Here is a 24,457-nt window from a genome sequence, read left to right as displayed (position 1 = left end):
GATAATACCCAGTACAGTTCTAGTCTCTATAGATAATACCCAGTACAGTTCTAGTCTATAGATAATACCCAGTATAGTTCTAGTCTATAGATAATACCCAGTACAGTTCTGGTCTATAGATAATACCCAGTACAGTTCTAGTCTCTATAGATAATACCCAGTACAGTTCTAGTCTCTATAGATAATACCCAGTACAGTTCTAGTCTATAGATAATACCCAGTATAGTTCTAGTCTCTATAGATAATACCCAGTACAGTTCTAGTCTCTATAGATAATACCCAGTACAGTTCTAGTCTATAGATAATACCCAGTACAGTTCTAGTCTCTATAGATAATACCCAGTACAGTTCTAGTCTATAGATAATACCCAGTACAGTTGTAGTCCCTAGAGATAATACCCAGTATAGTTCTAGTCTCTATAGATAATACCCAGTATAGTTCTAGTCTATAGATAATACCCAGTACAGTTCTAGTCTCTATAGATAATACCCAGTACAGTTGTAGTCTATAGATAATACCCAGTACAGTTCTAGTCTCTATAGATAATACCCAGTACAGTTCTAGTCTATTGATAATACCCAGTACAGTTCTAGTCCCTATAGAGAATACCCAGTATAGTTGTAGTCCCTAGAGATAATACCCAGTACAGTTCTAGTCTATAGATAATACCCAGTACAGTTCTAGTCTCTATAGATAATACCCAGTACAGTTCTAGTCTCTATAGATAATACCCAGTACAGTTCTAGTCTCTATAGATAATACCCAGTATAGTTCTAGTCCCTAGAGATAATACCCAGTACAGTTCTAGTCTATAGATAATACCCAGTATAGTTCTAGTCCCTAGAGATAATACCCAGTACAGTTCTAGTCTCTATAGATAATACCCAGTACAGTTCTAGTCTATAGATAATACCCAGTACAGTTCTAGTCTCTATAGATAATACCCAGTACAGTTCTAGTCTATAGATAATACCCAGTACAGTTCTAGTCTCTATAGATAATACCCAGTACAGTTCTAGTCTCTATTGATAATACCTGTATACTATTCTAGTCTACCTTGTGAGCCCCAGTGCAATTCTAGCATACAGTATTTTTCACCAGCTATCTCTGAAAGTGTAAGGAATTTAGACTGGTCTTCGGTTCTATATATTCCTAATATTTACCTGCTTCAGTTTACCGTGTATGCACGTGACCAGCGAAGAGTCAACGAGAAAACCGACTTTGCTAATGTGGTCATCAACATTGACCTGGACGCCAACCCTATCTTCCTAAATGCTCCATACAGTGCTGTGCTTCAGGAGACTCACACAGTCAATTCACGGGTTTACTTAACCTCAGCTCGGGACACCGATCTTACTGTAAGTACATTTTTGCTTTAAAAATATTAGAAACCTGGGATTAACACTAAATATCCTACTGGATGTAAACTCCTAGAGAGTGAGCCGTGTCGGGGGTGATCGAGTGGTAACAGTGTTAATTGGAAAGTTTCTACCTAACTAGAGAATTGTTTCACTGATCGTATTTGTATATTTTCAAATAAATATGTATTTAACTACATATACATATCTTTTATATTTTCATTGTTTATTCTCTCAGTTATCTCATCAACTTGCTTATTTCCAGGGTGTCCTTGTGTATGAAATCACTGGAGTATATCCAGCTAGAGGCTTCTTTGCAATGAATAGTTCTTCAGGGGAAGTAACTCTAATCCGTGACTTGCGTGAGGACTCGAGTAACCTTGTACGCTACACAGTAAGTAAATTTATATATATATATATATTTGGAATCAGCATTTTGATAGAGAGGACTTTAACAGTTGATACTTCAATTTTTACACTTGATTTAAAAATATGAAGTCCTCAAATGTACCCGACACATATTGATTTTGTTTGAGTCTGATTTTTGTTTCTGTCATGAACTTATACTGCTTGCTTGCTTGATTATGTTGATATTTCAGTGCAGTCAGTTACATTCACTCTCAATGAAAATGGCAAAGAAATGATTTCAGAAACAATAATATTATCAAACCTTTTTTGTTTTCAGGTAGAATTGTCAGTGTACGATTCTCTATTTCCGTCCAAGCGTGGATCAGCATTTCTGACTGTGACAGTGATACGAAACCCTAATGCTCCTCAGTTTAATACCACAACTAATTACTACAGACAGCTTAATGAGTTGGTCAGCATTGGAACGAGTGTCATGTCCATTGGAGCTTCAGACAGTGACCCACTGGTCAGTAGTCCCATAAATTTGTTAAACCGTATTCATTTTGTGTGTTCTACACCGTATTATACTATATATTTGTGTCTGTGATATACATATGGGATATATATTGCATGAATGATGCGTAGACATCATTGTTATGACCTGTCAAACACTGAAGTGTTTTTTCCAAGCATATTTCTTTGCGCCTGGATTTCAGGCACAAGCTGCATCAAAGAATTAGTGCTTCGGAAATAAGAGGTTGCAGTCGGCAAAATCATATCCGATAGAAAAAGAGCCGACCTGCGGCCTCCTATGTTATAGGAGTACCCCCGACCCCAGCATAAGAGTTTAGTATCAAAGCTTAAGGAGAGCTTATTTGTGAGCCAGTTTTAGATAACTATTTAAAAATGGAATGATATGGATGTATGTTTTAGATTGCTGAATTATCTAATATTTTATTATGAATGATAACACGGGTTTGTGTTTATATATCTTACTGATTGCTGTTTTATCTTGTATTTTATTATAGCACAGGGGTTTGTGTTTATATATTTTACTCATTACTGTATTATCTGGTATTTTATTATAGATAGCACTGGGGTTTGTGTTTATATATTTTACTCAATACTGTATTATCTGGTATTTTATTATAGATAGCACTGGGGTTTGTGTTTATATATTTTACTCAATACTGTATTATCTGGTATTTTATCATGAATGATAACACATGGGTTTGTGTTTTACAGGATGTTGTGACCTACAGAATTGTTTCTTCAATCAACAATGGCGACCAGTTCTTCCTTCTTGATCCTTCCTCAGGACTGCTCATAACCAAAAAACTGCTGACAGGGGCACTTTTCAACAACACCATTGTAAGTGGTTTGGCTACATGTTACAGTGATTTCATTTCCACATCTTGTCAGACAAATTTTCTACTTTGTGTGAAGTGGGACTTTGTATTAATTGGGGAAAAAATGTTTGGAACAGTGTGCAGAGATAAACACTGTTAACTTAGAAAGGATCGCTGTATTCATATTGTTAACTTAGAAAGGATCGCTGTATTCATATTGTTAACTTAGAAAGGATCGCTGAATTCAAATTGTTAACTTAGAGAGGATCGCTGTGTTCAAATTGTTAACTTAGAAAGGATCGCTGTATTCAAATTGTTAACTTAGAGATGATCGCTGTATTTAAATTGTTAACTTGGAGAGGATCGCTGTATTCAAATTGTTAACTTAGAGATGATCGCTGTATTCAAATTGTTAACTTAGAGAGGATCGCTGTATTTAAATTGTTAACTTGGAGAGGATCGCTGTATTTAAATTGTTAACTTGGAGAGGATCGCTGTATTCAAATTGTTAACTTAGAAAGGATCGCTGTATTCAAATTGTTAACTTGGAGAGGATCGCTGTATTCAAATTGTTAACTTAGAAAGGATCGCTGAATTCATATTAAAAACTATGAGATAAATGTTCTTGCATAGCAAAATTTACATTCATAGGCAGTGACATGTTACTGTTAATTAAAAAATTACTTTTAGATAAAATTGAGATTGGGTGTACTCACATTCCTGTTAGTAGTGGAGATTTCTACATTCCTGTTAGTAGTGGAGATTTCTTTTCACTCTTTGTAAGACTTTCCTTTTTGTTTTACAGATGGTCATTGAAGCAGCTGATCAACGAGGACAATCCAGCACTATTCAGATGATCGTTGACATCATACGAAACCCAGCAGATAAGAGACCATATTTCGTTAATACGCCCTACGATGCCACGATATTCTTCACACAAGACACTGTGACAGAGGTTGAAAGAGTCACTGCAGTAGATGATGATTTACTTGTGAGTGATCTCTGGCAGATATTTTAATCTGAACGATGTACATAATTAATATGTAAAAAAAAATTTTTTGTTTGATATGATCATCACATTTCCTCATCTTTTAGATTTTAGACTTTTCATATTTTAAAGTTAGAAAGGGACATTATTGTAACTATGTTTAAAATTAATTACACATGACATATTTAAACATTCATTGTTTATTTTTTATTTATTCTACCTGTTTTGAAAATGATTTTAGAAAGTTTTTGATATTGAAATATTGTATCCTTTGGAATTAAAGATTACAAAGTTTTGAGAAAGGTTCATTTATTTCTAAATATGGACCTCTTAGAATTTAGAGCATTTTTTATTGTATCATTCTTTTCTGTTTTTTTTTTCTTTTCATGCTAGTTGCCATCAAGGATTATGTATGAGATTGTTGGAATATTCCCTGCTCCAAATCATTTCCGCATCGATGATTCCACTGGACAAATATTTGTGTCACGTGATCTCAACACTGATGTCTACAACACACTCGTCTACACAGTAAGTCCTTCTCATTATTTCTGTGATTGCTTTTATGTATTTCAACAGTTCAAATTATAAAAGGAAATATATTTTAGACTTAATTTTTAAAGTATTTTCTTAAAATTTATAAATTTCATACAAAAATTATTCATAAATGTTAAATTGATCATGTAAGAGTCAGACTTCAAATTGTCAATCGACAAAATTTAATTGGAGATTTTTGTTTCCTTCACTTTAACTTTTTTTCTTTTTTTTTTAATCTTCACTCACAATCTTGATCATGTTGACCTTCTTTTGAAAACAGCTACGTGTTGAAGCCTATGATATGGCGAACCCTGACTTGAAAGCAGAGACAAATGTTCCTATTACGGTCATCCGCAACCCCGCCTCGCCACAGTTTACAAATGGTGCACAGTATACTATTACCATCCCAGAGACTTACGGTCCTGGGTCGATCGTCATGCCTGTCGAAGCTATAGACCCTGATGGGGTGAGATATATATATGTATTTTTTTTTTTTAATTATTGTAGTCAATTATAATAAAATACAACAAGCATGCAAGTTAGGTTTGGATATGGCTTTGATGAATTTCCGTGTTATTTAACTTTTCCTTTACAAAAGTTTAAAATACCAATTCATGCTGATGAATTTTATGCTGCAAATGGAGAAAAAAATAAACTTGTCCATGATGTGAAGAATATGACTATTGTATTTTTAGTTTGTTATAAAGATACTTTAATGCTGAAAAGTTGAGTCAGGGAAATCTTGTGATAAAAACCATTTATGTAATTTGCAGGATGACGTGAGATATAACATAGTGAATGATACATCTGGATTTGAAGCCATGAAGTTCTTCTTTATCAACGGTGAAACAGGTGTGATTTCAGTCGTCGGAGATTTGAAGTCGTCAGCGCCTGTGGCCCAGTATAGTGTAAGTTTGTCCAGGAATGTACTGAAACAATAATTATTATTACACCTGAGAACTTCTTATCAGAGGTGACATGCATGGTAAATTACACAATGCAAAATAGGCCAATACACTTCATACTGTAAAAGAGATTTTTTTCATTTATATAAATTTCATGAAGTTTGACAAATAATTGAGACAAAAAGTATCTATCAATTTAAATGTGGCAATTATGAAGCACCTTGTTTTTGTTTTTTTGTTGTTTTTGAGGTAAGTAGTTTTCAGTGTTTTATTCCATCCATTACGCCTATGTGGAATATCGGTTGTGTGTTGTCACCATACGCGTCTGCATCAGTTAATGATTTATCTAACATCTAGAAATCATTATCACTAATTAAACAATTGACTCTTTCAGTTTAATGTACGAGCCAGAGACCAGGGCACTCCAGAGAAGTTTGGACTGGCAACTGTAACTATCACCATTGAGAGAGACAGTTCTAATCCAGCATTCCTGTTCCCAAAGAACTATTCTATAACCGTTCCAGAGACTGAACCAGTTAACAATACACAACCTGTATACAGACTGGTTGCTAGTGACGCAGATCGCAGGGTAAATGTCTACATTTAGATATATATAATTTTCATTTCTCTTACGGATTATTGTTAGATAAAGATTTCTTTATTGATATTTTTGATAACATTTTGTATTGATGATCATATTATAACTCTACATTATTGTTAATATTACAATAGAATCCAATGACAATGGAAAGATGTCCATTACCAATGTTTATATCCGTAGAGACTTATTGTCTCCCTTGTTTATCACCAAACACTTGCCGTTCCTTGTCCATGGATATTAATGATTCTAGTAACAAAATGTTAATGTGCTATCTACTTCCTTATAAACAGGAAGTCTGACCTTGGGATGGACGTCTTACAACATATATGCAATTACTATAAAATTCAATTACAAAAAAGTTACATCAGCTTAAAATAATTCACTGTTGTAAAAAAAAAGAGCCATGTTGCCGGCAGGTAACTCCGTTAGGGATTCTACAGGCAACATGTACTGATCTGTGTATTTTATGGTCTTATGAAGATATGTATTTAGACATTGAGATGTGTTTGACAGGGAACCCTCCAATAAGATATGTATTTAGACATTGAGATGTGTTTGACAGGGAACCCTCCAATACATGGTCAGTGGAGATGGACTGGCGATGGCCTATTTCTGGGTAGGGAGTGATGGCACCGTTTATGTCCGCAAAGATTTGATGACCACTAATGTAGTCAACTTTGTCGTAAGTATCTCCATGATGATGTTATAATTGAAGTTTGTCTTTTTTTTTTCTTTTTTTTCAGTTTTAAAATCTTTTTATTCATCCTTTTGCATATTACAAGTACAAAATGAAGTTTGTCTTGACAGATACTGGAAATTATTCCAGATTTATATATATTCTGTCTCCCATTTTAAGACGGAAGTATCCTTTTCACTCAGATGTTCTAACTCTAAATTTTGTCAAAGGCCTTAAAACCTGCAGTTTTTCATTTAAAAGTAATCAAATTTAAAATGAAAAATATGAATTATTTAGCTGGTACCTGTTTCAGCCACTCAGATCCAATCACAAAATCCATTGTTTTGCCATTGTTTGAGTTTGTGAAATAAGAATGGACCTAGTGGCCTTATGTTGCTTTCAGACGAGCCTTGACAAAAATTTTCAAGGCCTGTATTAACATCTGAAAACTCTTAAAAATCTATTCCTGAAATTTTTTAAATAGACAAACCAGTTCGTCTGCATAAATAAAAAGACAATCAGTCATTAATTAGTCAAGCTGGCTTATTTTTACAGATGACTGTTGCTGTCTATGATTCTTACTACCCAAATAACAAAGATTCTGCAGTGCTGAATATTCGTGTGATTCGCAACCCTGGGGCACCTGTCTTCAGCTCAAATGGCCAATACTCGCAGGCCATCAATGAGTACCATCCATTTGGAAAATCAGTATTGGTTGTGTCAGCCGGCGACATCGATAACGTAAGTATGATAATTAGTATTATCTTTGTCCAATGATTTGTAATCATAGTAAGACTTCTCTGAGAATCAGAATTGTAGCTCATTGAATTCAACTCTGTAAGGAGTATTTTGTTATCTGATCACTTAACTATCTTTTCATTTTGACAAGGTATTACCTCGTAAGTTAGAAGTTTTTTAGTGCAGTAAGATATAGATTTTGAACTGGTACTCTTGCAGGATGTTATGGCATTCAGAATTCTGGGACCATCAGAGGCCACACAGAAGTTCTACATTACACCCGATACAGGCGTCGTGTACCTTTATAGCCGGCCAGACCCAGTTACTTATGTTGTAAGTAAAAAACTACATACCTGACTGAGACATATAATTCCAAAGATATTATTTAAGTCTGTGAATTTGGATATTTGTAATTGTTAGGACACAAATTATCATAAGTGCTGACCGAGGGCTCCCCAACCCCAGCGGTCTCATTTGTTGGAGGATCAAAATATGTTTTAATTAAAAACAAAAAAAAATTGAATTGGGGGAAGGGTGTTGTATTTTTAATTAGCCCAGGTGTTCAGAAAGTGATTAGTTTAGTCAGTTTAAATGTCCTTTAATCTTCGGACCGTCCCATTGGTGGATGTTTGATCAGGATAAAAAATATAAATATCGATCTAATGCTGTGAGATTCTAATGCTATCCTGTTAGTGGTTGATAAGTCATAATATCAGTGAATAAATGTCCTTCTTACAGTAGAAGTCTGTTAACTGTTTGGTTACAATGCTTATTGTATTTTAATCACTGTTTTGTATATTAATCATCATTTTTACAGATGACTATTGAGGCCAGTGACCAGAGGAATCCACCCAAAACAACAAATGCATCCTTGACTGTTTTTGTTAATCCAAATCAGCCTCCTGGATTCAATAACATCCCTGCCACGATCAATGTAGCCGAGAGATCTAGTGTAAATGTGCGCCTCTTCACTGTGTCTGCCACAGATGTGGATTTAAGTGTAAGTATCGGTGGGATACAGGCTGAAAAAAAACATGGTATATTGTGCAAAACCTATTACACTGTCACTTTACATTGTACTGCTTCTCGCAAAAATTTATATAACGGCACCCTAAGTATGGAAATATCATGTATCGGATTTAACATTAGAAAAATGACATCATAATATCAGCTTCCTTAGAATGATTGTATATCGGACCAAAAGTTATATATATAAAGTATAGAGACAGGCAACCATAGAATGTCTTACTGATACAAACTATTCATCCACTTTTTTAGTTTAAAGGATAAGATTCGGATTTCAAACTTTTGAAGGTTTGTGATGCATTGAAGGGTAAAGAAATTCTACTGTAATGCTAGGTATTGTACAAAAATATACAACTGTCTATTCTAGTTTTCAATCAGTTATGATTGCTATTTGTTAGCACCTTTCATGTTTTTGATTACTAGATACTTACAGCATTGGTGATACATGGTTTATTAAAGGGTGGCTCAACTTATTATTGTTTAGAGCAAGTGTACTGAGAATTTTGTTTTCTCCCTCCTTTTTAGTATTTACATACTCAGAAATTGTCTGTTTTTCTTAATCAATAATAATATAGGTTAGCCATTTACACAAACACCTGTCTGCTTGTTGTCTATTTTGAGTTAACAAAGCTTCACTGCACGTTAGGGGATTTCAAAATGGTAAGGGAGTTCAAGAAATATAATTAAGCAGGACAAAAGATAATAGTTAATGAATATCTTAACTTTTATTCTGATAAAATGTAATTATTTTGTTAACATATTGGCTGTTTTAGGAAACTGGTGGAAAACTGGAATACAAGCTGATTGGTGATGGTGCAGGACCTAGTTTCTTCCAGCTGTCATCTTCAGGAGAAATTTCACCACGTGTGAACTTGAGGAATGACAATGCACTCAATTATGTGGTTAGTACTGTATTTGTCTGCAGATAAGCCCCTGCTCACAAATAAGTCCTTGCCCACAGAAAAGCCCCGATAAGCCCCTGTGTACAAATAAGTCATTGCCCACAATTAAGCCCCAGATAAGCCCTTGCTTACAAATAAGTCCTTGCCCACAAATAAGCCCCCTTCTTCATTTTATTCAGAATCATCAATTTGACAATACATTGTATTAAGGTAAAAGTAGTTCACATATACTGTATGCCCATACTAAACTTTTACGTTAGGGGAGGAGCATATTGAGGATAAATAATGGTATTTTATAGAATCTTAATGTCCTTTGAGCAAATTGTGACAACCACTTATAATAAATAAATTGTAAATAAGAATCAAAACATATTTTTCAGTGTTAAAGTAACAATTTTAATATTTTACTTACTTTAAGAATTACCTCTAACATTGACTTTTTGTTTTTCAGCTCCGAGTACAGGTTTACGATTCTGAGATTCCCTCCATGGCCATCAATAGTACGGTGACTGTTAACATGACAAGGAATCCGAATCCCCCCGTCTTCTCCTCCAACGGCTTCTACATATTCTCCATCTTAGACACCACTCCGCTAGGTCAAAAGATTGGCACCATCTTTGCCTCTGATGCAGATAATGTAAGTACAATATATATATTAGATATCATATATTATGATTTGTTATGAATTTAAGTTTAGATATATGAATAAGTTTTATATTACCATTCTTTGAAATCTACAGAAATGTTTCATGTAAGGGAAACATAAAATCTTGGATTCTTGTGTATTTTTTCTTCATTTTTGTTCCTTGTGAAAATATTTAAGTCATTTCTTTTTTCCTGTATTTATTAGTTCTAAGCTTTGAGTTAATTTGTACAAATTTGTAAAGGAACTTGCTGTGATGAAATGGAAAGTCCTTTTCTCTGATTTAATTCTTTTCCATATATATACTGGTATGTATTTAAAGCTGACTGGATCCAAATAGTCATGTGACATTCCATACTTTATGCTAATGGGGTGACCCATTCAATAGGCTTTTCATAAAGGTATGCATCGATCATCATAAATATTGTCCTGTTGTGGAAGAAAAACATTCTGAAGATACCTGGGAACCAATCTTTAAGAGTATAAAACAGCATACCTCAGAATTTAAATCTAGATTTGTTATGTCTGATGCAGTGGTATAAGTTATGTTGAAAGTAATTTTGTGAAATATTTGTTGTTAAAATATATATAGTTACACTGTCCATATAATGATTTGATTACAGGACACAGTACAGTACACCGTGACATCAGGAGGTGTAGATTTCTTCTACCTGCTGTCTGGTACGGGAGAAATATATCTTCTGCGGCCATTAAGATCAACAGCTCAGAAATCTTTCACTGTGAGTTTTGTGTTTTTAATATGTCTAATGTTTCTATCCTTTGCTTCAGTACCTCAAATGTCCTTGTTGTTCAAAAGTTAAAGATTATGATCTACATTTCACGATGATGATGATTTCAAAACCCCTTTTTAGATATTTTTTTGTATAATTTTAGTGTTAATTTTTTTAGAAGATTTGACAATGTGCAGATGAAAGTATTAAATGAATTAGATCATTGTGTGTCATTTCATATGTCAGAACTGAAAATTCTATAATTCAAACATGCTCCGTGCTTGATTAGAATACCGACAAGTTTAAACTTGTGTTGACATGAGTAACTACCTGAAAACCAATTTTAAAAGTAGTATAGAATTACTTCAGCAGCAGCTTACCGTCTGTTTTCCAATATTTCTTTCTAGTTTACGGTGAGAGCTTCAGACCAAAGTACACCTGAAAAAACGGCCATCGCACAGGTTACCATTCTGGTAGACAGAGATGAGCAGGCACCAGTATTCAATAATGCTGATGATACGATTACTATCGATGAAACTGATCCCGTTGACTTCAATATTTACACCGCCACAGCGACAGATGCTGACTTACGGGTATGTAACCGAGAAATCAGGGCTATAAATTGCAAGGAGGTATAGATAGATGGGAAGGTGGAGGGGGACTTGGGTATGGGGTAAGCCAATTCTCTAGGAACAGGGTAAAATGTGAGGTGTGGCATGAGAAATATACATCAAGGTCAAACTTCTAAAATGAAATAACATGCCAGAATCAATCAATGGTGGTGATTATTTTAGCCGACATTTATAGAATTATGGACACATCATGTTGTAAGAGTTGTTGTAGCAGTGCTAGTTGTATAGGTATATATATAGGTATATTTATATAATCTGGTTCATTTTCACAGGGAAATATGACATATGTAGTCACAGGAAATTACCCAGCACAGACATTCTTCCGTGTGGATCACAATGGTAATGTCCTTATAACAAAGGACCTGAAGGAGGATGGACTGGCAAGGACTACCTATATTGTAAGTTTAAAATTGCTGTTTTAGTTTTGTTACAAAAAATGGAAGAAAAAGTGTGATCAAGGTGATCTTATTTTTCCATTACCTTTGACATCAGCATCAACGTTCTCATGCACGTATTTACTTGTTCATATTTGATTTATATGTTTATCATAGTCTGTATCATAAGACAAACAGGCATGATATGAATTCTGCTAATCACGAAGCTAAAATCTCCAAAGTTAGCTCAACCTTGTTAATTTTAAACCCTATGGAGTTAGTTTAGCACTGATTTATATATCCTCTCATCGTGTAGGATAACTGTGAGGGATTATAAGACTAATTTGTCTACAGATTTATATCCTCTCATCGTGTAGGATAACAGTGAGGGATTATAAGACTAATTTGTCTACAGATGTATATCCTCTCATCGTGTAGGATAACAGTGAGTGATTATAAGACTAATTTGTCAACTGATTTATATCCTCTCATCGTGTAGGATAACAGTGAGGGATTATAAGACTAATTTGTCTACAGATTTATATCCTATCATCGTGTAGGATAACTGTGAGTGATTATAAGACTAAGTTGTCTACTGATTTATATCCTCTCATTGTGTAGGATAACAGTGAGGGATTATAAGACTAATTTGTCTACAGATTTATATCCTCTCATCGTGTAGGATAGCTGAGGGATTATAAGACTAATTTGTCTACTGATTTTTATACTCATCGTATAGGATAGCTGAGTGATTATAAGACTAAGTTGTCAACTGATTTATATCCTCTCATCGTGTAGGATAACAGTGAGGGATTATAAGACTAATTTGTCTACTGATTTTTATACTCATCGTATAGGATAGCTGAGTGATTATAAGACTAAGTTGTCAACTGATTTATATCCTATCATCGTGTAGGATAACTGTGAGTGATTATAAGACTAAGTTGTCTACTGATTTATATCCTCTCATTGTGTAGGATAACAGTGAGGGATTATAAGACTAATTTGTCTACAGATTTATATCCTATCATCGTGTAGGATAACTGTGAGTGATTATAAGACTAAGTTGTCTACTGATTTATATCCTCTCATTGTGTAGGATAACAGTGAGGGATTATAAGACTAATTTGTCTACTGATTTATATCCTCTCATCGTGTAGGATAGCTGAGGGATTATATGACTTATTTGTATTCCAGTTGACCATTGAGGCCTATGATAGTGCTAACCCTGATGTCCGAGGTACAATGACTTTGAGGATTAATGTGCGACGTAACATCAACTCTCCCGTGTTCGACCGCCAGCAGTACTTCACCAGTATCAGTGAGCTGACTTCCATGGGAGTCCTCATTTTTAACATCACAGCTTCGGATGCTGATGGGGTGAGTCTGCAACGTGCTGGTTAAATTAATCTAAAAATTTTGTCACTATTTTAAAAACAGTCGCCTGCGAATTGGTATTAATTATACTGTACAGTAAGTTGTCTAGGAAGATCAACCAGATTTTGTATATGTATATAGTCAGTATAGATTCTTTATAAACCCAAACATACTCCAACAGGGCAATAGTTATTTGGGGATTCTTTATATAATTACTGGTCATAATGTTGATAAAACAATTGATATACTTAAACCTTGAAATCTGATTCAGTAAAGGATTAACTTTATATTTATCTACCTTATTGAGATATAATTAAAAAAAAAGTACTATGCTCAAAATAAACCACAAAGCATTTTATGATGAGAATTTACTCCTGTTTTTGTGAGAGCTCCATAACATAGAAAACATATTCAAGTTAATCCTGATAATTTAATTGGCATTACACAATCCCTGCAGAAATCTACTTTTATTGAACTCTTTTCTCTTAGAAACTATAATACTGCTGTATCAGTCAGTCAATAACCACATAACAAGATGCGGCGCCATTTTTAATATGATGGACTGTCCTGCTGAGAGCATAAATTTTTAAGCCAATGAAAATGCTTGTTACAAACAATTATTATTAAGACTTATAATTACACAGCATCAAGGGAGCATCATCACTTTACTGTTCTTCCAGACATTTTATCAGGGATTTTAATAAAAAAGGTAAATCTTGCTTACAAAATCGGATTGAAGCTTTGATGTGAATTTAAGATAATTTGTTGTCTTTTTACAGGATGAGGTTGTGTATGATCTCATTGGGGACAAACAGCCAAATGGTCAATCCTTAAAATATTTCAGCATTGAGCGCAAGACAGGTTACATGTATCTACGTGAACCACTGACGAGCAGCAGTGTGTCAAGCTTTAGCGTAAGTTTTCTTACTGCAGCACTGTCAAAGAGTTAATTATGATCAATTGTTACTACAGCACTGTCAAAGAGTTAATTATGATCAATTGTTACTACAGCGCTGTCAAAGAGTTAATTATGATCAATTGTTACTACAGCACTGTCACAGAGTTAATTATATGATCAATTGTTACTACAGCACTGTCAAAGAGTTAATTATGATCAATTGTTACTACAGCACTGTCACAGAGTTAATTATATGATCAATTGTTACTACAGCACTGTCAAAGAGTTAATTATGATCAATTGTTACTACAGCACTGTCAAATTGTTAATTATGATCAATTGTTACTACAGCGCTGTCAAAGAGTTAATTATGATCAATTGTTACTACAGCACTGTCAAAGAGTTAATTATGATCAATTGTTACTACAGCACTGTCAAAGAGTTAATTATGATCAATTGTTACTACAGCACTGTCAAAGAGTTAATTATGATCAATTGAAAAGAAGAATAAGCTGTTGTATATATTGTTATACATTGTCAAATGTTGCAAATTTTACCACCAGCCCAGAAGTTTGAATTTCTCTTTTCATTTGAATTTTAAGTGAATTGATAATTAACTACTTCGGGACAAAATTCTATCATGCTCCACCTCTATCTTTGGTTAGTAACTTTTACACCATTAAATTTGTTTTCTTTTATACCCTGTCAGCCGAGTAGCATCTTTAAATTTTAGATATGGAGTTTGAAACGACATAAGAATATCTCCTTTCTGTTTTCAATAGCAGTCCTTTTCAGTTGATCTAGGTATAGATTTTACATAATATTATCTTATTCTGTCATTTACAAGTCTCACCCAGAACAATGAAGGTAATGATTGGTTCATTTTTTGTTGTTTTTTTTTGCCTACAGATGGTAGTTAGAGCGACTGACTCAGGCAAACCTCCTAATACCAAAGATATAGACGCTGTTGTGAGCGTTCAGAGAATAACTGCACCAGTATTTGGCCTACCCCAATACGACGTGAACCTTAAAGAAAACGTTGGCGTTGGGTATGATGTGGTAACTGTGTCTGCTGCCCATAATCCAGTACTTCCCCAGGCCGATATTCGTTACATGATTGTGGGAATTCCTCCAGCAAATTTCTACTTTACCGTTGACTCCACTACCGGTGAGATAACTGTGAACCAGGACCTCCGCGGTGATCGTACTGCAGTTTACACGGTAAGTTAGCTGACATAGGGAAGTCCTTATATGGTAAGAACAGAAAATGATACAGGTCATCTTACATTGAAAAGACAGAACATTATGTATTGCTTGTTATGACTATCTAGGGCAAGAAAGGCAAAATATTGACTTTAGTATTGATTGTAGTGGATATCTGGGGCAAGAGCCTCAAACATTGACCAAGTACCATTAATATATCAATGCCTTTCTGAAAGTGAAAAAACGATAACGACTGGGAAAACTTAAAGCATCATTTTGTGTTAAATTGAATCCAATCTAACAATAGGTTTTTTAATGTCTTTCCTTTCTGTTCACTGATTAATAGTGTTTTTAATGGTGGTTCTGTACTGTTTTTGATGGTGGTTTTGTACTGGTTTTTTTTATCAGCTGACTGTACGTGCCTATGACAATAACAACCCTTCAGTGTGGAGCGAAGGTCTTGTTGTTATCACCATGGAGAGAAACCCGAACACACCATTCTTCTCACAGCCACTCTACACTGCCGACGTCCAGGAGGACGACCCATTAGGCACCAGTGTAATACAGATCATGGCTAATGATAACGACAATGTAAGGCATTCTCAAAATGTACCCTTAGTCATGAGAGAATATTGTAGTGGTACTCAGTTTCTAACCTTGTCAGTGTCAGAGTTGTCTCCCTTTGAAAAAAATGATTTTGTTATAATTCTCAAAATTGCAATATCTTGTACAAATACTGTTTTGTTTACTTTTAAGTATGTCATCAGTAGATAGCTCACTCAAAACTACTTTTAATTTTAATCACTCAATCTTGTTTTGCTGATTTATATATTTTTGAATTAAAAATCTCTTTCATGTTTTTTTAGTTACTGTCGGATGCCTGTAGAATGCTATGTTGTGATTGTTAATCAGCATGTATAATAGTAGAAATAAATGTGTGTTTCAGGATACTCTGGAGTACTCCCTTACTGGTAACACACGTTGCCTAGAAGCTTTCTACATCGTATCCTCCACTGGCATCGTGTACCTGAAGGAGAACCAGGAGACCACCAATGATCCACAGTACAACGTATGTAGCTTGGTTATGTCTGCAGCAGCCTTGTGTTATTATTGTGTCCGTTTGGAAAATTAAGAATTATTTTGATACTTTATCGCATTAGATGTATTTATAGCCTTGTTTGTATCCTTTGTTGCCAGTGCCAAGTTGCCGTCACAGATAATGGATATCCAAATGCAAAGACTGCTACTACTCAACTTAACATTGGGGTTGTCCGAGGCCAGCTGCCATCATTCAGCTTGGGCACTTACACAGCCAATGCCCGAGAGAATGATGCTGTGGGAACTCAACTGACCACTGTTTTAGCTACAAGGACACCAACGCTGGTAAGTACAAGTGTCAAGGTCAATGCAAGGACACCAACGCTGGTAAGTACAAGTGTCAAGGTCAATACAAGGACACCAACGCTGGTAAGTACAAGTGTCAAGGTCAATGCAAGGACACTAACGCTGGCAAGTATAGGTGTCAAGGTCAATACAAGGACACCAACGCTGGTAAGTACAAGTGTCAAGGTCAATGCAAGGACACCAACGCTGGTAAGTATAGGTGTCAAGGTCAATACAAGGACACCAACGCTTGTAAGTACAGGTGTCAAGGTCAATACAAGGACACCAACGCTGGTAAGTACAGGTGTCAAGGACACCAACGCTGGTAAGTATAGGTGTCAAGGTCAATACAAGGACACCAACGCTTGTAAGTACAGGTGTCAAGGACACCAACGCTTGTAAGTACAGGTGTCAAGGTCAATACAAGGACACCAACGCTGGTAAGTACAGGTGTCAAGGTCAGTACCAGGGACACCAACGCTTGTAAGTACAGGTGTCAAGGTCAATACAAGGACACAAACGCTGGTAAGTACAGGTGTCAAGGTCAATACAAGGACACAAACGCTGGTAAGTACAAGTGTCAAGGTCAATACAAGGACACCAACGCTGGTAAGTACAAGTGTCAAGGTCAATACAAGGACACCAACGCTGGTAAGTATAGGTGTCAAGGTCAATACAAGGACACCAACGCTGGTAAGTACAAGTGTCAAGGTCAAAGCAAGGACACCAATGCTGGTAAGTACAGGTGTCGAGGTCATTACAAGGACACCATCGCTGGTAAGTACAGGTGTCAAGGTCAGTACAAGGACAACAACGTTGGTAAGTACCGGTGTCAAGGAAACCATCGCTGGTAAGTACAGGTGTCAAGGACACCAACGCTGGTAAGTACAGGTGTCAAGGTCAATACAAGGACACCAACGCTGGTAAGTACAGGTGTCGAGGTCAATACAAGGACACCAACGCTGGTAAGTACAGGTGTCAAGGACACCAACGCTGGTAAGTACAGGTGTCAAAGACTATGCAAGTCAATACTACTAAGTAGGTCAAAGTCAACAACACTGCTATATTAGCATGCCAGAAGCACAAAATACATATGTTGTGTCAAGGTCATCATCAAGCTCTGTTACACTAACATGTGAGTCTAGATCATCACCATTGGAAAGGATTAAGGTCATTAATATCAGCTAGGTCATATACATCTGTTAGTGTATAAAAAAAACATTACTGGTAAGCATGTCAAGGTCATCACAAATCAATAATGTGGGATTTGAGGAAAAACAGTTTTCTATTTGATGGAAGAGATGGGTAGGGGATGAATTGAACTATTGGGAAGAGGAGCAAGTTGATGTGGATAGTGGTTTTTTTTCAGGGTGATATCGTTTACGAAACTGTTGGTGTGTACCCTGCCCAGAGCTTCTTTGCTGTGAACAACGTCACTGGGGACATTACCATCATCAAGGACCTGAGATTGGACGGCCTCAATCTCCTAAAATACACGGTAAGTATACGTTAAAACAGTCAATAGGTATATCCCTCTTGTTATTTGTGATGAGGAGCAGAATATACTGGCAATTTTTGTCTTTTGCCACGTTGCTACAATCATTTCTGTTCACCTAAAAAAAAAAAATGCTCTGCTTACCAGAATGTGTATTGATTTTGATTTGTTGATTTGTTGACAGTTGGAAGTTGTAGCCTATGACACTGGTAAACCAACCCTCAGAAGAACAGGCACAGTTGTCATAGATGTAGCAAGGAATCTGAATGGCCCAACGTTTTACCCCACGAACCTCCAAGTGGAGGTTCCACAAAGCACAGATCCTGACTTCTGGTCCCTAGCCCTCAATGTATCCGACCCGGATAGTGTAAGTATTGCTGGTTTCTAGCCCTCAATGTATCTGACCCGGATAGTGTAAGTATTGCTGGTCCCTAGCCCTCAATGTATCCGACCCGGATAGTGTAAGTATTGCTGGTCCCTAGCCCTCAATGTATCCGACCCGGATAGTGTAAGTATTGCTGGTCCCTAGCCCTTAATGTATCCGACCCGGATAGTGTAAGTATTGCTGGTCCCTAGCCCTCAATGTATCCGACCCGGATAGTGTAAGTATTGCTGGTCCCTAGCCCTCAATGTATCCGACCCGGATAGTGTAAGTATTGCTGGTCCCTAGCCCTCAATGTATCCGACCCGGATAGTGTAAGTATTGCTGGTAGCTCGCCCTTAATGTATCCGACCAACAAGCGAAAATAATTCTTATCCCTAACACTGAACACTTGTTTTATCTCCACCTGTGATATATCTGACAATTTAACTGATATGTGACCTTAATATGTACATTATCTCATAACCATTAAATCATACACCAGAATAGGAAACCTTTAGCATAATCATTTTCACAGAGTAGACAAGAAATATAATTTTTGAAACAAATTTTGATGACGAATTCATAAAGAGAAAAAAAAGATTTTCATTTAAACCTTTTCTTACTTTAGTCAACTCTGACCTGTTCAGTCATTGGAAATGCCAAGGCCCAAGAGTTCTTTATGGTAGATAAAGACTGTCGGCTGTCATTAAAGAAGAGCCTACTCACAGATCCTGATGTCACTGAAATCTATACAGTAAGTATCCTATTACCTATTAGGTCTACATACTACATAGCTCTCAGAGTTTAAGTAGTAATGACCATACATGTACCTATCAAAACTGTTATACCCTGTTCTCATTCTTTTCAAACGTTTATATGACAATGACTATTGCAAGGCCATTGTGAGGTTGATGAACTTTCTCCAAGGACACCATGTCCTATGAGATGCAGTCACGCGACTCTGGGGGGGGGGGAAGCCTATGAGATGCAGTCACATGACTCAGGGATAACCCTATAAGATTCGGTCACGTGACTTGGGACTTAACCCTATAAGTTTCAGTCATGTGACTGAATATAGGTTGTTGAGATATTACTTTGGCTTACATTACTTTATTTAACTATAAACCCAGCAATGTAACATCCAAATATATCATGTATGAAGTCTGTGAACAAAGTTTATATTCAATAGCTATACTATGATTTCATTCAGGACACCAGTATATTTCCATTATTAACTAACACTGTATACTACGATTCTTGTTAAAATTGATTGGTTGATAACCTGGTACAGATTAGGGTATGGTTGATAACCTGGTACAGATTAGGGTATGGTTGATAACCTGGTACAGATTAGGTTGATAACCTGGTACAGATTAGGGTATGGTTGATAACCTGGTACAGATTAGGGTATGGTTGATAACCTGGTACAGATTAGGTTGATAGCCAAGTACAGATTAGGTTGATAACCTGGTACAGATTAGGGTATCCATGGTAAATTATTCTCTTGTTTTTCCTCCAAGGTACAAATTGAAGCCACAGACAATGGAGTGCCTATCTCCAGGACTGCAAGATCTACTGTGACTGTGATTGTTCCCAGAGATTTGTCCAATCCTATTTTCTCTAATCTGCCCAACGCTATATCTATGGCGGAGGACTCAGCATTCGGAACACCTGTATATGATGTGACGGCTACCGACCAGGACAGAAGAGTAAATATTAACCATCATTCTAAGATAATTTTTTATATTTCAATCATTAACATCTTTTACTAATACATGCTGGTTAGGAGGTTTCTAGATTTTTATGATTTTGCAGTAATACTTTATATATTTCCAATTTGACCGTTGAACTTAATATTTGTTTTCTTTAATCTAAAAAGGGCAATATGACATACAAGCTAGTGGGAGAGTTCCCAGCACAGACATTCTTCAAGATGGACCCTCTAACAGGAGAAATAACCGTCCTCAATGTACCGAAGTCCGACTCCCAGGAGACTATGGAGTATACAGTAAGTACAGACTAGCTAATCCATTGATACAGTTTTATAAAGTCATCTGAGCCGAAGGGTCTGGATGACCTACAGTCATCATGCTTCGTCTGTCGTCATGCACCGTCCACAGTGTGTAAACTTTTCACCAATCAAACTACCTCTCAAGTTCCACCGTTAGGATTAAGCTCTAACTTACCTATCATGATCCTGAGATGGTCCTGACTAACTGTTGTTATTTTTCGGGTCGTGGCAAAATCCAAAATGGCTGCTATGTCAGCCATTTTGAAAGACTCATTTTGTTCTTTAACTTCTTCTCCATTTCCTACTGGTGCCATTCAGCTGGAAATTGGTGAGGATGTTAAGGAAGGGGAGCAACAAAGTGTTATTTGGGGAGCAACAAAGTGTTATTTGGGGAGCAACAAAGTGTTATTTGAGACTCTTCAAAACTTTGATATGCCATTCAGGGCACCCATTTTGTAACAAGATTGCACAATCATAGTTTTCCTATTTCAAACTTAACGTTTCAAACTTCTCAAGTTCCAACCGTGAGGTTTAACTCAAACTTAGCTACAGTGATCTTAAGATGGTCCTGACCAAGTGTTGTTATTTTTCTGGTCAGTCCATAATTGAAGATGGCTGCCATGGCCAAAAGTACCACTTTACTTGCTACTGAGTATGTATACTACAATAGTATATTGGTCTTTAGAGTCAGATGACCATTATGGCCCATGGGCCTCTTGCTTATTGTTAGATAATTCTTTATGTTTGACTCTACAGACTGGAAGGAATCTAGTCAGTTTTTATGTAGTATTTATTCTATGCATATTTTAAGTGCACAATTTAGATCTCATAAAACTATCAAAAATATTCCACAAATATGTTGCATTCCATACATTTCACAAATAAATTACATTACTGACATTCCACTAATACATTACATTCCATACATTCTACTACATACAATGTACGCAGAATAAAGTGTAATTTCATGCATAGATGTATAACAATGAAACAGTTCCAATAATAAATGATGAAAGAAATAAAATTCATATATTTAACATTGTTACTCTCTTATTTTTTCAGCTACGAGTTGAAGTATATGACAGTTATTGGCCTAACAACAAAGTCTATGGCGAACTGAAAGTGAGAATTGATCGTAATCCTACAGGCCCCATCTTCAACCCAAGGACATATACAGATGTTGTGCGTGCAAATGTTGACTTGGGCACAGTATTGTTCCAGTTGTCAGCCACTGATGCTGATGGGGTGAGTTACCTTATACTGTCCATATTAATCTCTATAATGTCCATTAAAATATTACAGCAATGGTTATTGCTTGAAAGTAAGATAATCCATGAAGGCTGGTTTGTTGGGAACTTAAGAATCTTTTTTCAGATGTTAATGAAATAAATTGTTGAATTAAATCAAAATTTGATTGCTTCTCTAACTAAACTTTGTTGACAAATTTTGATTAACATTGTACTGCCTTACAGGACCGGTTGATTTACACCTCCGATATGAGTGCTGTTGACCAGGAGTACTTCTCTCTCAGTCGAGACAGTGGAGCCATCATCCTGTATAAGTCCCTCGAAACCGTCGGCACACCAAGCAGATTTGATGTAAATAATTAAGTATTTTCTAACAGAGCAATATCTTTAAAACCTCTATAAGGCTTTAGAACTTTCAGCTAAAAATCTGATTTCTGACTATAAAACTGTTATATCAGACTTATTACAAGTTGAATTCACTCCTGTTCAAGTGAGGTATACATATTTAAAAAACGTCACCAGAATGAAGTATGTTGTATAAGTTTGACATTTCCTGATGCTGCCATTAGTTGATATCGTATCAGCTTCTGACTGATGTGTTTCCTTAATTTCGTATATCTGTAACCAACATATTGTATCATCATACATTTAATTATCAATGTTTGTGATAAAAGATTTAATTAAAAGTTTCTTTTTTTCTAAATTTACAACGGTTACTGTTATATTTAATATTACTCATTAATTAATGTTGTTATATAATACCACTCATTGATAATTAGTATTTGTTTATTTTTTCAGTTCAATGTGTTTGTGTCTGATTCCCGCAATCCTGTCAAGAATGACACAGCCTCTGTGGTTCTTTCTGTGACCCAGTTAGCAGGACCTCCAATATTCACAAGTGTTAACTATGAAGTGATAATCCCGATTACCCAGGGTATCAACACGGTTGCTACGAGTGTCATCGCTTCTGATTCAGATCTTCAGGTAATTCACATTTCATGTAGAGATTTATATCTTTAATTCTTAAAAAAATCCTTAAATTTAAATACTGTAAACATACTTTACACACTAAAAAAAAATGTTTTATTGCGAACAGGGCGCTATCCGATACGAGGTGAAAGGCTTCTTACCCGGAACTGAATATTTCCGATTAGATTCAACAACTGGTGTCATTTATGTGCAGAAGGACCTGCACCTCAACACCAACCTCTTCCCCAACTACTTCGTGAGTATTCAAACTGCAATATTATAAAGGGAGATAATTTACTGTTTTCCCATATCGGCCCTTAGTAGAAATCAAATCCAATATGTTTGATTTCACTGTAGAATATGTTCTCTCCTTGTTATATAAAATTACTTCCCTAAAATATTCATTTTTATTTATTCTCCATGGATCGATGAAAGAACTTCAGTTACAAAATCAGTGATTTTTTCGTTTTTATTTGAGAATCAATGATAAGGTTTACATGTTTGCTGTATTCATGCTCCACATAGAAAGCTTGTGTGAAAACAGTACTTTTTTCAAATTTTCAGTTACTCATTGAAGCCTATGACACCAAGGAACCAGAGGCAGTAAGCAGAGCCACAGTTACAATTAAGATCAACAGAAATGTATTCCCTCCAGTTATAGCACCGTTGTCCTACACGGCGTTTGCTAATGACTACGATCCCAATGGAAAAGTCATCTTGGATATCAACGCCACAGACTCTGACACAACGGTACAAAGTCAAATATTTGTAACACAGGGAAATGTTTAAAATATCCAAGTTTTTAACTAGATAGACACACTGTAAATGTAAGATTGTTTTTAAATGTGGTGAAATCAAAATTGTACTTAAAACTATAAACTAATTAATTAAAACTCTTCAAATTGACTGAATTAACTCCTTGTGGGATAAATACATAAAAAAAGGCAATTGGATATGACATCATATTGATTATGACATAGATTTGCTGTGCAAAATATCACTTTTAAGTTGCCAAAGTAACTGGACAAGACAGAAAAATGTAAATGCATAAAATTGCTCTACATTTCCCTATTTCGTGGAAGAGAAATAGAATGTAATACGGTTGTCATTTTTTTTCAGATGCCTGAGAACAATTTGTTCTACTCCCTGGAGGATGGTAGGGCTGCCAACGACTACTTCTCCATCTCGCCCTTCACCGGTGTTATCACCGTATCGAACCTGATTTCTTCTGACCCAGCTAAACCATTAGACTACATCGTAAGTCCTCTTCTCACACTGCAGCGTCTCCCTAAGAGCAAACTGATCAGTTCCCTTTCTACATAAAATTAACCTACCATATTTTGATTCGTTGTAAATTTTTAATGTAAAGTTGTTATAAGTCCCCTACCAATGAAACCAGGAGGACGCTCTCCATTCCTCTTTACGTATGTATGTAACATCAAAGTTTGTCAGAGCTCTAGAGGCTTCATTTCTTGAGGGATTTTGATTAAACTTCACTCACTGATAAAGGACTATAATATCTCGGACAAGTTTGAGTTTCAAGGATTTTGGATCAAGGTCACTGTTACTATTTTTAGCAGGGGTTGGTTGGGGACATGTATTGCTTTAGCATTATCTAGTATGATTGTTCAAAGTAGTGAAAAACAAGTCGTTTAAGTGGCATTTTTTTCATTAATATGATGTTTACGGTTTTAGCAATTGTAT

At 35.8% G+C, this 24,457-nt stretch overlaps 1 protein-coding gene across 1 annotated transcript in view; it reads left to right on the top strand.

Moving 5' to 3' along the window:
- Window positions 1–24,457, top strand: part of LOC117333914 — a 132,688-nt gene that overhangs the window by 93,050 nt on the left and 15,181 nt on the right. Inside the window, exons 123-157 of the mRNA XM_033893334.1 lie at window positions 1,174–1,359; window positions 1,625–1,753; window positions 2,045–2,233; window positions 2,953–3,078; window positions 3,862–4,047; window positions 4,438–4,572; window positions 4,859–5,044; window positions 5,352–5,486; window positions 5,878–6,072; window positions 6,647–6,766; window positions 7,316–7,501; window positions 7,718–7,831; window positions 8,316–8,498; window positions 9,298–9,426; window positions 9,878–10,063; window positions 10,693–10,809; window positions 11,208–11,393; window positions 11,705–11,830; window positions 13,004–13,186; window positions 13,963–14,097; window positions 14,991–15,302; window positions 15,693–15,875; window positions 16,231–16,353; window positions 16,482–16,667; window positions 18,037–18,165; window positions 18,347–18,529; window positions 19,155–19,280; window positions 20,047–20,235; window positions 20,406–20,534; window positions 21,600–21,782; window positions 22,010–22,135; window positions 22,583–22,768; window positions 22,881–23,009; window positions 23,318–23,503; window positions 23,873–24,010. Of these exons, the coding sequence (XP_033749225.1) occupies window positions 1,174–1,359; window positions 1,625–1,753; window positions 2,045–2,233; window positions 2,953–3,078; window positions 3,862–4,047; window positions 4,438–4,572; window positions 4,859–5,044; window positions 5,352–5,486; window positions 5,878–6,072; window positions 6,647–6,766; window positions 7,316–7,501; window positions 7,718–7,831; window positions 8,316–8,498; window positions 9,298–9,426; window positions 9,878–10,063; window positions 10,693–10,809; window positions 11,208–11,393; window positions 11,705–11,830; window positions 13,004–13,186; window positions 13,963–14,097; window positions 14,991–15,302; window positions 15,693–15,875; window positions 16,231–16,353; window positions 16,482–16,667; window positions 18,037–18,165; window positions 18,347–18,529; window positions 19,155–19,280; window positions 20,047–20,235; window positions 20,406–20,534; window positions 21,600–21,782; window positions 22,010–22,135; window positions 22,583–22,768; window positions 22,881–23,009; window positions 23,318–23,503; window positions 23,873–24,010 (5,640 nt within the window). The remainder of the gene's footprint in view (window positions 1–1,173; window positions 1,360–1,624; window positions 1,754–2,044; window positions 2,234–2,952; window positions 3,079–3,861; window positions 4,048–4,437; window positions 4,573–4,858; window positions 5,045–5,351; window positions 5,487–5,877; window positions 6,073–6,646; window positions 6,767–7,315; window positions 7,502–7,717; window positions 7,832–8,315; window positions 8,499–9,297; window positions 9,427–9,877; window positions 10,064–10,692; window positions 10,810–11,207; window positions 11,394–11,704; window positions 11,831–13,003; window positions 13,187–13,962; window positions 14,098–14,990; window positions 15,303–15,692; window positions 15,876–16,230; window positions 16,354–16,481; window positions 16,668–18,036; window positions 18,166–18,346; window positions 18,530–19,154; window positions 19,281–20,046; window positions 20,236–20,405; window positions 20,535–21,599; window positions 21,783–22,009; window positions 22,136–22,582; window positions 22,769–22,880; window positions 23,010–23,317; window positions 23,504–23,872; window positions 24,011–24,457) is intronic.

Source organism: Pecten maximus, chromosome 1, assembly GCF_902652985.1.
Source record: "Pecten maximus chromosome 1, xPecMax1.1, whole genome shotgun sequence".
Lineage (NCBI taxonomy): Eukaryota > Metazoa > Mollusca > Bivalvia > Pectinida > Pectinidae > Pecten > Pecten maximus.
The sequence above is the reverse complement of the archived record's forward strand: the minus strand, read 5'-3'. Positions and strand labels throughout refer to the sequence as shown.